The sequence below is a fragment of the Alnus glutinosa genome, chromosome 11 (assembly GCF_958979055.1).
Source record: "Alnus glutinosa chromosome 11, dhAlnGlut1.1, whole genome shotgun sequence".
NCBI classification, from domain to species: Eukaryota; Viridiplantae; Streptophyta; class Magnoliopsida; order Fagales; family Betulaceae; genus Alnus; species Alnus glutinosa.
This window is the reverse complement of record NC_084896.1, coordinates 28414570-28429555: the sequence shown is the minus strand read 5'-3', so window position 1 is coordinate 28429555 and position 14986 is coordinate 28414570. Positions and strand designations below refer to the sequence as shown.

General features: G+C 34.3%; 2 protein-coding genes across 4 annotated transcripts; one reads left to right on the top strand and one right to left on the bottom strand.

Moving 5' to 3' along the window:
* Window positions 1-608: 608 nt before the first annotated feature.
* LOC133882909 (uncharacterized) lies at window positions 609-7716 on the bottom strand. Of its 3 annotated transcripts, none has more exons than XM_062322149.1 (9): window positions 7428-7716; window positions 6999-7235; window positions 6554-6905; window positions 6196-6420; window positions 5217-5476; window positions 4746-4966; window positions 3810-3935; window positions 2422-2607; window positions 609-1443 (listed from the first exon to the last, which is right to left on the bottom strand). In XM_062322149.1, exons 2-9 carry the CDS (start codon window positions 7168-7170, stop codon window positions 1000-1002), a joined length of 1986 nt encoding a protein of 661 aa, XP_062178133.1. In that variant the 5' UTR covers window positions 7171-7235; window positions 7428-7716; the 3' UTR covers window positions 609-999. The 3 variants fall into 3 exon arrangements, with proteins under 3 accessions (XP_062178133.1, XP_062178134.1, XP_062178135.1); XM_062322150.1 differs by having other exon boundaries at window positions 7468-7716; XM_062322151.1 differs by having other exon boundaries at window positions 7489-7716.
* A 1101-nt stretch (window positions 7717-8817) lies between these two features.
* Window positions 8818-14646, top strand: LOC133881574 (PHD finger protein ALFIN-LIKE 6). Its single transcript, XM_062320526.1, has 5 exons — window positions 8818-9292; window positions 9411-9443; window positions 11092-11320; window positions 13904-14030; window positions 14128-14646. Exons 1-5 carry the CDS (start codon window positions 9196-9198, stop codon window positions 14398-14400), a joined length of 759 nt encoding a protein of 252 aa, XP_062176510.1. The 5' UTR covers window positions 8818-9195; the 3' UTR covers window positions 14401-14646.
* The last annotated feature ends 340 nt before the right edge of the window (window positions 14647-14986 follow it).

Sequence of the window (14986 nt, the reverse complement as noted above, 5' to 3'; positions counted from 1 at the left end):
GGAATAAGAGGAGAAAAACCCTTGGAGTTTAACGTGAGTTTGAAGGGAAAATAACAAGAATAAAAAGTAAACCTAGGATTTTTACGTGGTTTGCCGAAAAAGAAAATTTTCGAAAAACAACAAGTTTTAAAAGAAAAAAAGGAATAAATATATATAGGGCCAAATTTAGTTATGTTTGTTAAAGTTTTCAAAAAAAAAAAAAAAAGTATTTTCCTTCACTTTTTACCCCAAATACTATTCCAAAAACATATATATATATATATATATATATAATACTTTTTCGAAAACAAAAAACGACAAACAATTTTCAAAACTCTTGACAAACATAAACAAATTTCACTGCCAATTAATATGAATGGCTAAATTGAGGTTTGTTTTTAATTCAGTCGAAACCTTTTTGTTTTCTTTTATAGTTTTTTCTTTTTCTTTTTGGACCAAAACGGAAGTAGGCAGCTTCACCGATTATGTTAGTTTAATTAATCTATGTTAATTAGTGAAATTTATGTTCCTTGTTTGATATATATATATAAAAAAAAAAAAAAAAGAAAAAAAAAAAAGGCCCCGTACAAAAATCCAAGTATGCAAAAAGTTTCATCTGACAAGTGACAGCAGAGCAATTAATACACCGAATTAAATTTAATAGGAGAGAAAATACCCCTTTTGAGCTTAGGTTTCCTTTTTTGGCCGGAAATACATTCATATAAAAATCATCCGACTGTTTAGAAATCAATAAAAGGCAGGATTACCATTTCACTTATTACTATACATGAATTTTACATCGGCTAATCATACAAACAAAATCCTTTAATTAAGGTGGTTAAACCAAAAAAGAAAAAGAAAAGAAATGAAGCCAACACTGAAGAACCAAGGCCTGTAATTAACCGGCCACCATAAAGATCATATATATTACTTAATTTCAGCATCTCATCACCAGCCTTAAACTCCTGAGAAAACTGGAGGATCAAACTTAATTACCTCCTCTACTCATTAAAATTGCAGTCAAGCAGAGACACCTCTCTTGTCAGACATTATCCTCTGATCAGACAATCTGCCAGAAGATTGGCTGCCCTTGCTAGTGCTGTCTGCGCCTTTTCTAGAAACCAACCGTTGCATGATCCGAATGGGAATTCCACCCAAATCGAAGTCTTCCTTCAATGACTTTGTTAGGAACCTGAGGTCTGTATCCAAGAGTTGTCTCTTCCCACTCACAAAGGCAACAAAAGTAGGTGGCCGGGCCTTCACCTGGGTGAAGTACTTGATCTTGGGTTGTGCAGCCTGATGTTTCCAAGAATGCCTGCTCATTACCTTACGCAACCAACGATTCAGACATGCTGTGGACAATCTTAAACACCATTTTTCATATGTATCAACGACCTGACGGATGACAGCTATCCGGCCCCTTCCCTCCAATGCTGAAATGAATACAACTGGTATTCCTGTCACCTGCCGATGAAGTCATTTCAATGCTAAATTATCTAATTTATCATCATTTGAAGATCATGGTTCCATTCGTTAATTCCCCAAAAGAGTAAAAGTAGATTAAAAAGAAAACACAGATCGATCATAAAAGCTATGTAGAATGATATAGAAAAACAGAACTTCATCCACCATATCTAGCACTTGATATATATGTCCTAATTTATTTTTCTGCATCAACATTTGCTTCTTTTGCTATTAGAAGAATATGCTGAAAACGGGAAACCAACAGTAAGGTTTATGTGTATACACGTGTATCTGCACTTCCTAAAATGCACCTCCTTTTAAGCCCGATCTACAAATCCAATCTGACAAAATCCTCCAATTGAACAATCCATGTATGCCCTTTGGTTCACATCTTCCAGAAGCTTAAATGGTAACACTTTATCATCAATTTTAATATCAGATCTGTAAGGCAAAGGTAGCAATACAAGAAAATCACATAATCTACTTGAAGGTCCAATACTTCAAAGCTACATTTAAATCAGAAATCACTTTAAAGTATTATGGACTGAGGTCTGGGGTTGAATTGGAGCCATCGATAATAATAGAACTATCAGGGGCACTGAAAATTATGTGATTGAGTCTCTGTCCCTATACATGGTCTAGTGTTTCAAGTATGTTCAATTCCATCATGATGATAAGACATCTTAGCAGTCAGAAATTTGGAAACGCATCTTATTCTTGGCGATGGCCCAGTTTGAGTGAGAGGAATTGCTATAGTTACTGAATTTTTCAGAGGTATATGCTGAACCTACCAGTCTTAATGCAAAAGCTTATTTGGATTTTGATTTACCTTGGGGGGGGTGGTGTTTACCAAGTTTCTAAAAACCATGCTAAGAAAAAGGCACTGATTATCAGTTCCAGTAGAACATGCATATGTGTGGATAAAACAATAATAGGCCTAAACAATAAGTTATGTAACTTTATCGTAAGCCATCAGACCTGGGGTATCACTGACTGAATTTCTTGAGGAACAGCTTCCATGACATTCGCATATAAAGTATGATTTTTTTTTCCTCTTAGAAGATCCATCTTGTTCACGATCACAACCAAACCACGCCCTTCTTCCACTGCTCGTCTTGCTATAACTACTTCATCATGAGTCATACTTCTTCTAGCATTTGCAATCTGATAATCAGATGTGTGAACATTATAGCAAAAGACATCTTAGAAACAGCAAAGAAATGTCCCAAGTTATAACATTGATACTGTGTTATACACACATTCATATATACATGGAATGGGTTATGTGAAAACTGCTATTTTCATCATTCAATTACTTTAATTACTGTCTTACATGGAAGTCAGCAATTTGTTTGATATCTCATGTAAAAAAACCTGAGAAGAGGTTAGAAATACTTTCCCACCATATTCATATCATTTTATTGTCATTTTCTATAGTGGAAAACCATCACTGGGCTTACAAATAGTAATTCACTAATAACTTTCATCATACTGGGCAGGATAGCCTCAGGAAGGATACAAAAGCATGAACTCCAGTATTACGTTATATGAAACATGATCATTTTTGGTTCAGAAGTCGGCAACTAAATAAAGCACACCACATGCTCCAAAATGTTGTACGCTGGTAGAATTTAACAAAAATAATGAGCTACTTCCACAAGGAGTAATTGTACGAGAATATAATGAATTAACTATCTTTAATGTAGTGTCTTTGGACGGAAAGAAATGATAAAAATTTTGAAGACAATGAGAGGACAGTGGTGAAGTTAAAGTCTTTCTTACTCAATACTCTTTTCCACTAGAGAGCTGCTCTCAACTTTGTTAATTTGCCTACTTTTAATGACTTTCTTAATTCTCTTTCTTTTTCTAGATAGGTATATCTCTTATGTACTTCCTGTGTACCTAGGTTGCGCCTTTGCGCTTTTTAATAATATTACGATTACTTATTAAAAAAAAAAAAAAAATCTGTCAAATAAGAATCAAGCAGTCAAAAGCACACAACCCACCATAACTAAATATATGTTTTCTAGTAGATCTGCCACAGCCCTAGCCTTGTTTTCTTTTTTGGATTTAAAAGACCCTAGTTATATTTATTAGACTTCTATTTTTTGTATTTCATGTTTCACCTTTTATCAAAATTAATGAAAATCAAAAGTAGAATAAAGATAGAATCATTTAATCTAGGATTCTCAAACAAATGTACCGCATTTTGTTATGTTTTTTCCAGAACTCTATCAACGGTAAAATTCCTGCTCAAACGGCAATTTGGCATCTTAACAGAAATCTACAACGTCAAATGACAATTACATGTTCATCACACTATGACAGAAAATGTGGAAAGAACAACCTAATGGAATGACACAAACCTCTTCTGCATCAAGGACCAAAGCAACTACATGAGCCCTCATTAGATTCTTTCTTGACTGCATAATGCTCAAGGATGATGCTCCTTTCTCCTGTTTTGTCCTCTGCAACCAGCCTGCGGTATCAACCTGCATAAAGAAGCAACAAAGTCAAACAAGGTACTAGTAATTCGAAGATAAAAAATTACAAATTCAATTTAGAAAGCATAACTGGAAACAATTATAGTGACCAGACTCTATACAGCACATTGTGGTCATGTATTACTGGGACCTAGAAATCCAAATCCAGGTGCTCAATATCTCATATTGGATAAGAAAAATACCATTAATATGAAAAAATCAAGAAAAAGTGAAAAACAAATTAAGCCACTCAACATAGAGATAAATTAGTGGCTGCCAGGACAGCGTATGGGCTTTAAGAGCACTGTCAAACTTGGGGTAGGAAATACAGCAATAGTAGGTGAGTTTTTTAGTCCGCCAACAAATAGCTTGTGAATAGGACATAAACCATTACCATGCATGACAAAAAATCCACCATCATTTAATTTAATTTTTTTTTTTTTTTTGATAAATAAGAAAACTTTATTAAAGAAAGCGTAAGGCATCCCTAAGTACACAGGAACAATCAAAGCTAACCCGTAAAAACCCACAACACCAAGGCCCCAAAAAACGAAAAAACCAAAAACAAACTACAAAAGGACCCAACTAAGAACAAGACTAACCACTACCCGCCAAGGCACAACAAGCCTACAACATGTGTGTCTTACCTTTCCTATGCCTAGAGAAGAGTGGCAATAACTCACAATAAAAAAGAGAGGGTAAAATAACAAATAAACAAACAAATAAAACAAGAAAAACCAAATTAAAAAAAAGAATCAAAAAATGTAGCAACAACATCATATAATTAAAAAGAGGACATTGAGGAAACATGATATTTACCAGATATATTGTTCTCCCTTGAAATTCAAAATGAGCTCTAATTGAATCTCTTGTCAAACCAGCTTCTGGACCCACCAAAACACGTTCTTCTTGTAACAATGTATTTAGCAAGGTTGACTTTCCAACATTAGGCCGTCCTACAATTGCTAACTGTAATGGCACCTTACTTTCCTCAACCTCAGTAGGTCTACTATCCTCGCTATTGCCCTGATTATCTTCATCTAGGAATAGTAGAAGTGCGAAGTAAGGTTAGCTAATGATAGGATGATAACATAGTTTGCTCCTTTTATCAAAAATGAATTGAAGAAGATAACAAAACAATTAAAGAACTATATGCAAGATTTCAATCTCATGATTGTATACTAGGTCTAAATTCTAAAGATGTCTGAATAATGAAAAAGCCTTGATAGAAGAAGAGCAAATTTTTCAATGTTGGATGACAAATCCTACATGAAAATGAAGTTTTCTTACCATTCAAGACATGAAGCATATAATCTTCAAGCATAGGCTTAAGAGCTTCATAAAGTTCTGTCATACCAAGTCCAGTCTCGGCAGATATAGCAATAGGATCCCCAAATCCTAGCCTATAGACTTCATCAGCAGCTGCCTTAAGAGAGTTACTACCATCAAAAAGTGATTCAGATTTATTCATTGCCACTATAGGTTTCATTCCAGGAGCATGTCTGCGTAACCACCTTCCAACCTCCATATCAAGGGGATGAAGTCCAGCTCTAATTACAAGATAAAATTTAGAAAAAAAAAAAAATTGAAATTTGGAAATCAAAGGAGCCAAAAGAGAACAAAATTATGCACACTAGCAGCCCAGGTATCGTATACATTTCAATAGCGAGATTGAAATTTCAAGGTGTTTTGGGGCCTGGGGGGGGGGGGGAGAGAGAGAGAGAGAGAGAGAGAGAGAGAGAGAGAGAGAGAGAGAGAATAAAAGGAAAAAGAGACATCCTAATGTCACCAGGTCTGTCGTCAATCAGAAGTAACCTATTTCCACGGCATATAAAAAAATTAAAATTGCATTATTTGATACACACTTATCTCAAATAAAGCAAATAACCCCGGGTTACTTGCTTACTACAAAACAATCAAATGTAACCTGGCAACAATAAATAAATAAAAACTCATTGAGTTTTGCATTTTCTTCTCAATTTATCCTTGAGTTCTCCCAACTTAGAAATTATATTAGCATTGCATTATTGATACACACGTATCTCATATAACCCTGGGTTACTTGCTTACTACAAAAGAACCAAATGTAACTTGACAACATCAAATCATTCTTTATTTAACATAAAGCTTTTTAAATTTTGTCATTTTCTTCTTAGTTCATCCTTGAGTTCTCCAAACTTAGAAATTATATTTTCATATTCAATGAGTTTAGTACATTAAAAACAAAACAAAAAATAATAATAATCAGAAAATCATCCATGAAACTGACCTCACATCTATCAGGAAGACTGCAATCTGAGACCTTGCCAGCACATTTGCAGTCATTCTTGAAGTTCTGTCAAGAATAGACCCTGAAGATGCTTCTGTTTCTAAGCCAGCAGAATCCAATACTCTAAATCGCAAATCACTTAATTTGGCAACGCCTTCTCGTACATCACGAGTAACATGATCTTCGGGTGTGTTATATACAAGAGCCTCCCTCCTCCGAATTAAACTAAAATTTACCCCCAAAAAAATAATATCAACAATATAAAGAGACATCAAATGCATCAAAATCTTCTGAAGAATACTATATTTACATTGTTACGACAACAACAGAGAGCTAAGCAAGTAAAGTTGAAACAGACCGGTTAAATAATGCTGACTTGCCCACGTTTGGGCGCCCGACAATTATCACAGTTGGAAGCAAATTAACTTCAACTTTCGTGAAGTCCACTGGTTTTCCATACACGCCTTTAACTTTCTTTCTAGTAACATCATCATCGACATCAGATCCAAAATCAACAGTTGACTCTTCAAAATGGCCACTTGCACCATTGCATGAATCAGAATCTGACGGTTCATTTTCAGTCAGTGTGCAAAGTCCCGCCGTAACTTGAACCAGACTAGGCGAATGCAAGCTCAAGATTGATCTGCAGCAATTCAAAATCGAAGATGTCCTACGGTTGCTATTGCTAGAGGAACCACTAAATAGCGACTCTGAAAATCAACAAAATCATCATCAACCACAGAGTTGGCAAACCTTGTCAAATATTATGGTCAAGGAAAAGAAGCGAGCATTAGAACTAGTACCTGATATGATCTTGATAGCATGACGAGACTGTGCTATAGAATGAAGGTGGCCTCTCTCTTTGAAGATAGTTGGGATTGGGTTAGTCACACGAGAGGTGCTCCTATGGAGGAGACCAACAAGACCATAATGCCTCTCACCGACTGAAAGAGCTCGAACCCATGAGTTAGACATGCCCAAAAATTGGCTATTCTAATAGCCACCTCCTATTCATACAAATATACACACAATTCCACTCCCTGCAACCAAAGACATTATATTTTTCAACTACAACACAATATGAAAAAGAAAAAGAAAAAGAAAAATGCAAACCAATAAGATAATAAAAGATTGGGAGTGTTAAATTTCTATTGCTTAAAAAAAGTATTGGGACAGCAATATTTATACTAAACAAAGAAAAAATCCAACTTGCAAAGTTAAAATCCAAATACCCAAAAGCTTTCTTCAAGTCATAATACATAGAAGGTTTACATCAAACAGATGGTGTGCGACCTCTGGACAAGTGAAACTATTCAGCTTTGTTGGAAGAGTTCTTTGTGCCTGGACTGGAGAATAAAGATGCAGAGAACAAAAGCACCGGAGCTTGGGATCTTTTTCTGGGTTTTTCTATCCTGAAAATACAATATGAAAACCAGAGTTCACGGAAACATCAGCAGCAATGAGTTTCCTTCATCTTCATAGTTTTCTCATCGTTCCCGCAAATAGAGTTTAAAACGCACCGTTTCGTCAGGGAGGGTTTTAGCGCGGGCTGGCAATGGACGACGTGCAGTTTATTACTTTATTTTATTATTCCACAAAGACGTAGATTAAAAAAAAAAAAAAAAAAAACACAACATATTAAATAATAATTAGAGTTAAATACATTTTAACCCCGTGTGATTTAAAAATTTTATTTTTTGTCTCTTCAGTTTTCATTTTTTTTCATAAGTGGTACCTGTGTTATGAAAAAAGACGGAGATGGTACCTTCGTCCATTTTTTTCGTCCAAAACTGATGGATTTTCACGTCAACGACACGTGGCCCTCTTTTTTTAAAAAATAAAAAATAAAAAATTATGAGAGTGGTTGTGGGCCACATGGTGCCACGTGTCGCTAACATGAAAATTCGTAAGTTTTGGATAAAAAAATAGACGGATGTACCATCTTCGTCTTTTCCTATAGAACATGTACCATCTATGAAAAAAATAAAAAGTTAAAGAGGCAAAAAATAAAATTTTTAAACCACATGTATGTAAAGTATTTAATCCTAATAATTATGAGATAAAAATGTGATTTAATTTAAATATGATATAAAAAATAAAAATTTAAAAAAAGTAAATTATTCTTCACATTTATTTCACCAACGTTTTTTAAATCATTTTTAAATTTTTTTTTTAAAAAAAAATATTTAAAACATATCCCGATGCAAAATAAGTACAATTTTTATTTTTTGAAAACTAAAGTGATAAAATATTAAAGGTGAAAAAGTTAAGCAATAATATTTAATTATTTTTTTTTTTTTAAAAAAAGGAAAAAATAATTGTAGTAAAAACCCTTGTCAACGTCCATCGACTGAGGTTATTTGGAAAAATGAAAAGGTGGCACCTTAAGCAAGTTTGATTGGACGTAATTTTGAGGAAGCGTGAAAGAGAGGAGCGTAGTCAAAAAAAAATTCCTGTCAAACATGGACGAGGAAAAGAAATCAGTTTATATTATTATAATTTTATTAATTATTTATTTATTTTAAGGAGCCAAATAATTATTTTTGTGGACGACTCTCTGTGACTCTAAAAGAAGAGGAGAATGGAGATAGAGCGGACCCCACCAATTAAGGCTTAAATAAAACGATTAGAGGGAAGCAATGGTGCGAGCAGTGAAACCCTGATTCGGGTTCTCTTTATTAGGTAGGGTAGGCCTCTTCTCATCCTATCATTGTAACCCAGCCTTCGTTGTTATTTCCAAATTGATACGAAGACTTTCAGGCTTTCAGCAGATAGAAAAAGGGGTTTTGTTTTTTTTTTTTTTGTATTTTTTTTTTCTTTCCCAAATTGGAATATTGAGAGAAGCAGAACCCTAAGGAAGGCCAATTGGAAACCCTAATCTGCTTGGTTTTCAAATTCTAACCAAGAATAGCAGCATTTTTGGATTCCGATTGTATTTGGGGAATTGAATTGAAAATTGAGACCCGGAGAGACAGACTGACGGAGATAGAGAGATAGTGAATGGAGGGAATACCGCATCCGATACCGAGAACAGTGGAGGAGGTTTTCCAAGATTTCAAGGGTAGACGCGCGGGTTTGATCAAGGCCCTCACCAATGGTACCTTACTCTTCTCCGCTTTCTTCTTCTTCTTCGTCTTTGAGGGTTTCCGTTTTTTTTTTTTTTTTTTTTTTTTTGCAAATTTTGTTAATTCGTTTCTTTGGGGTTGAATTTGCAGATGTCGAAAAGTTTTACCAGCAGTGCGATCCCGGTGGGTCATTTTTAAATTCTTATACTTCATCTTCTTCGGTTTTTTTTTTTTTTTTGAAATATATTTCATTTTGTGCGACTAGGGATTGTGACGAATCTTTTTCTTTCTTCCGTTTCTTTCAACTCTGCAATTCATGATGTACTGTGTTCACTGTGCCTTTTGGTTGGTAACAGCTTATGGGCTCTTTTCTTTTTTCTTTTTTTCTTTTTTTGTATCAGTAATTTTTAACAGTTCACTAAATATTTTGTTGCTTTAGGGATTGATAAATGTCTTGTTTCACCACTCTGGGCTGACCTTTGTTGCGTGTTCTCATTTGAGTATTTTTTTCTTTTTCTTTTTCCATTTTTCAAGTTCGTTCGTAATCTAGAAAGTTAAATAGAAGTGAGAATTTACCTTTTGGTTTTTGGTGAAAAAATGTGATTTCAAGAATGTGCTATTACAACCGTAGAGGATACTTATGATTCCTGCAATTATCCTAGGAATCTCCATGGGAACTTGGGTGTGTGTGTGTGTGAGAGAGAGAGAGAGAGAAAGAGAGATTAATAATGATTATGCACAATTTCTTTGTGCAGTTGACCCATATTCATGTCATTTTTAGTGTTGTTTTGGGCTTGTATTACTTAGAGAACTGCAAACTTTCTTATTAGGTAAATTCATTTAAGCAATAACAGAAATAGGCACATGAATAAATATTTGCGTTTGGTCATATGATACATGTATTATGATAGCTTCCCTTACACAGTTTTGGCTTGATGAATAATTTTGAAAGATGTTGAATGTGCTGAGGCCTTATGACGATTACTGGTATATTCTTGTTCTCTTTAGTATGGAAATAAGGAATTTGTACCTACAACGATTACGAAAAGAAAGCGCTATAGAAAATATGAATATCTTTATTTGTAGCATTAATTGCTTACTTTTTTATGTTGTGGAGATCCCAATTGTATACTTCAGAAATTTAAATATTTAGGTTTTCTACTTTGAATGGTGTTTGATAATGTTCATGAAAAATATTTGTACAGTTGAATCTACAAATTTTAGGTGAACTCACTTTCACTAAATAAAACTGGAAGCAAATTTTCCTACATATAGACAGATTATGTTAGTATGGGGTACACTGTCGTTTTGGTTGTAATCTTTCAATGTATTCTTACCTTTTCATAACTTGTCCACCTATATGTTTTGATTATTTTCTGCATTTGACTGATCTCTAATTAGCTGATGTGCTGACATTTTTCTTTAATCAAGTAATATCAGTTCTGCATTCTGAATTGTCAATTTTTTGGTCCATTTTATGATTGTGATTCTATTGTCATATTGAAAGAAAATGTAATATCATGTTATTACTCTTACCTCTGTCTTTTGAGTTGTAAAGAGATCCAATTAATATCATAACTATGGTTATGGTGTCATTCTTTTGTCTCTGTTTGATTGTTGTTGAACGTGTATCCCAATGGTCCTAGAAGCACCACAACCCATTCGAAACTTTACTGTCATTTTACACTGTCCTCATGCATTGTTTTTAATAGTTATTTAGTATTTTCTTTGTTGTGATATAAAAAACTCGTGGTGGCATGGATATGATTTTGATTACATTGGTAGTTGGAGAGAGTTTTGTCTTGTTTCTTAATGTACTCATGACTTTCAGAGAAGGAAAACTTGTGTCTATATGGGCTTCCAAATGAGACATGGGAAGTTAATCTGCCCGTTGAGGAAGTCCCTCCTGAGCTTCCCGAGCCAGCATTAGGTATTAACTTTGCTAGGGATGGGATGCAAGAAAAGGACTGGTTATCACTGGTTGCAGTTCACAGTGATTCGTGGTTGCTTGCTGTTGCATTCTATTTTGGTGCACGCTTTGGATTTGGTAAGAACGAAAGGTATGGAATTGTTCTCTTACTCGATGAATTGTGATCTGTTGTAGGGAGCAGTAGGTATCATCACTCTGGCTTTATGTAATATTGACCCAAGAATTCCTGGCTGTCAATCTTAATTCTCAATTGGCTTAATCTGTCATTCTTTCATGTTATTTTGTCTCCTTGCCAAAGAGAAGAAAGAAAGAATATTGTCTCAGTTCGGCTCTTTTTTGATAATAATATGTTATATTAAAGCTTGAAACTTTCTTTGCATTTGAATTTCACATTATTTTGAATATGTCCTCAATTCAGCTGTATCTACTTAATACATGGTTAATATATTGAAGATCTGGAAAAATAGGATTCAATTATTCTATAGTCATCAAGCAAATATAAATAAATATTGAATCTAATGTTTAGCTTTCTATCATTGTCTTAAACATAAACATTGCATTTGACTTTGTTTATTATTACATGCTTTGTATAATTTATTTATACAATTTCTTTTAATGGCACTAATTTGCAAAAATGTTTAAAATGCTAATGAGAAGAGAATGGAATGATGTGTGATGAAACATAAACGTTGCATTTGACTTTGTTTATTATTACATGCTTTGTATAATTTATTTATATAATTTCTTGTAATGGCTCTAATTTGCAAAAAGCCAAAAATGTTTTAAATGCTAATGAGAAGCTTGCTCCACCTGTAAAATTTGGATCAACTTAATGATTTGTGTTAGTGTTGGTAACAGATGCTATTCTTCATGATTATGCAAGATGATTGACACATATTTTCCTTTATTTCCTTCCATATTTGTTAAAGTTATTGAAACATTGGATGATACTAGATGAACATGAAGGTATATATATTATGCATATATATACGCGTTCATGGATGTATGCCTGATGTGTACCGTGTTCTACATCTTGGCTTTTGGCAATTGCTTCGTCAAATATCTTCTGTGTTTCATTACCATGTCTTCAATCATGTAAAGATGATTTGTCCCATGTGATTTTTTCGTTGTATAGGACTTGAGAAGGCTTGTACCTTATTTGTCTGTATATTTCTACTTGTTGTAGGATATCTATTTATCACATCATTTTAGTCATTTAATTCTATGGTTTTGTGTTATAGATGCACTGTTGGTGTACAAAGGAAATAATATGAATGTGGAAGCATAATTTTTCCTCAATTTGGGTAGTGGTGATTTCTTAGAAGGAAATTTATTGCAAAAAGAAATTTTTTTGTATATCTAGGTGATTTTTATCACTTAACATGGGGCAGATCTCTTACAAGATCAATTCAGATTGGCTCTGGTTCATTTATAAAATATAATTAGAAGAGCTTCTTGGTGGAGCAATTAGGCATAAATTGATACCAACTCCTCAGAATTTGGTAACTTCAACTCCATTAACAACCACATGCATTGTCTCAAGTTTTGGATTGAAATAATCCATTAATGCAAATAGTTCGTGATAGATAATCTAGTTATATGGGCCCTGGAAATTGTACTTATTTACAATTTGTGATGGTCCAATTCTTATTTTTGGTAAGGTTGCTTCGAGATTTCCCCTTCTCTTCTTTCTTCAACATACATACTCTCTTTTGCTTCTTAAAAGTAATTTGCTATGGAAAGGGCTATGATTAACTGATATTCTTCTGGTATTATTGCTCTCCTTTTTTAGCTTTTCATCTTTGTTGTGCACACCAAATTATCGAACCAGCAAAACATGTGTTCTTTAGGAGTTAGAGTTTCCAGTAAGCCTTCATTGTCCCTGTTTCATGAGCATTCGGGGTTGTTGGAAGTTATTTTTTTGCACGTTTTGATTATCCTTGCCTTGTATTTTTCACATAAGTTGGAAAATATAGGAATGAGGCTGCAGGTATATAATATAGGTAAAGGTAGGGCATCTTTCCTTATTTGAATACTGGAAGTTAGAATGAAATTGTCATGGATAAGTCAGGTTGACAAAAATCCCGGAATTTTTATGCCGTTAGATCTACAAGAAAAGGGTTATTTGTGAGTTAATTTGCAATCAGAGTGCTTCTATTGGTGAAATTTTGCAGCATGAGCTTAGTAAGGTGTTTGGTTCCTTTTTTGACGCATAAAAGCTAGTTTGAAGTGAAGTGTCATTTTTTTTTTTAGCTTTATTGTCTTGTTAGTTATGCTTTTGTTTATGAGTCTTTTTGGTTCACCAATAACAAAAATAACCATTATCATAGGTTTTCCTGGACAAATTGTTGTAATTTATTAATCTACTTTGTACATTTGAATTTCTTTAGGTCAAAAAATTCATGATTGTAAGCTTGTTTTAGTTTTCTGCTCAATGGGTTCTGGATGTACCCATGACATTGAAATTTGATGTGAATTATTTGCATATGTAATGCTTGGGCTGATTAAAAAGTACTGTCATTGTTTACTAAGAAAAAAAGTGCTAGGATTGCTCCAGTATTGTATGATATAGGAAGCCCTTCGTGCCATAGGTGCAGAAAATGCTGACCTTGCTATAAAGCCAATAATTAGTAGCTACATTTCACCCACAATTGTGTAGTATATAAGATCTAAGGTAGGTGTTTCTAATATTGTTTGGAATTGGCATTTACAGGAAGAGGCTTTTCCAGATGATAAATGATCTCCCAACCATATTTGAAGTTGTGACGGGCAATGTCAAGCAATCAAAGGACCAATCTGCTACTAACAACAGTAGCAAAAGCAAATTAAGTGGAAAGACGGTAAGAAATTGCTGATTTAACAGAAGTTGTTCCTTTTCTATGGCTCCTTTGTGTAAAAGTTCTCACTTTGTTCTGTTTTGATGTTGCCCATAAGCAGTCCCGACAACCTGAGCCCCTGACCAAGGGAGTGAAGATGTCTCCACCGCCCAAAGAAGATGATGAGAGTGGGGAAGAAGATGAAGAAGATGATGAACAGGGTGCAACTTGTGGGGCCTGTGGGGATAACTATGGTACCGACGAGTTTTGGATTTGCTGTGATGTGTGCGAGAGATGGTTCCATGGCAAATGTGTAAAAATCACACCTGCAAAGGCCGAGCATATCAAGCAGTACAAGTGCCCAAGTTGCAGTAACAAGAGAGCTAGAGTTTAAATCTAGGTTCTGAATTTGGAGATTAATACCCACCTCAATCAAACAGAGGTGAAAAAGGTTTAGACCTTCCTCAGTACAATTTGAAAGTAAGACAGGGTCAGTGTCGTGTTTTAGTTGATGAATTTGAATGATTGCAGATGAATTTCGGATTTCGAGTTTTGCTACTTTTGCTACTTGTTCTGTCTAATTTGACTGGGAATTGTGTTTTTAAATAGTTAATGGCAGCCAGTAATATTATTATGTCTATGCAATTTTTTTTTTTTTTTTTTTTTATTTACTTTTGAAATCATGTCTTGCAATTTTCAAGTTCGTTCTTGGGTCATACTATCTTCCGTTTCTGCACATTACCACCTTACATTTGGACAGTGAGTTGAGTTCTCCTTCCGTTTTGCAATCTGTGGAGGTTGCACATGGGTAGCCTGAGCCCCGATTCTAATTTGCAAGAATTGATGAATGTTTTCTTAGTATATAAACCGTCTTGATCTACCACGCTAGCTGCTTTGAACGCCCTGAATATGCATGTGGCAATTGGCAGCCTATGATGGTTTGTCTGGAATCTCATTATCTATGAATCTTCTTTATTTGA

Excerpts from the sequence above, each read along its gene's own strand:
- LOC133882909 (XM_062322149.1), bottom strand. The coding sequence starts at position 7,170 with ATGTCTAACTCATGGGTTCGAGCTCTTTCAGTCGGTGAGAGGCATTAT. Across the intron at positions 3,936-4,745 it reads AAGGGAGAACAATATATCTG|GTTGATACCGCAGGCTGGTT; the intron begins GTAAATATCATG and ends TTCTTTATGCAG. Across the intron at positions 1,444-2,421 it reads TTCAGTCAGTGATACCCCAG|GTGACAGGAATACCAGTTGT; the intron begins GTCTGATGGCTT and ends CTTCATCGGCAG.
- LOC133881574 (XM_062320526.1), top strand. The coding sequence starts at position 9,196 with ATGGAGGGAATACCGCATCCGATACCGAGAACAGTGGAGGAGGTTTTC. Across the intron at positions 9,293-9,410 it reads GATCAAGGCCCTCACCAATG|ATGTCGAAAAGTTTTACCAG; the intron begins GTACCTTACTCT and ends TTGAATTTGCAG. Across the intron at positions 14,031-14,127 it reads GCAAATTAAGTGGAAAGACG|TCCCGACAACCTGAGCCCCT; the intron begins GTAAGAAATTGC and ends GCCCATAAGCAG.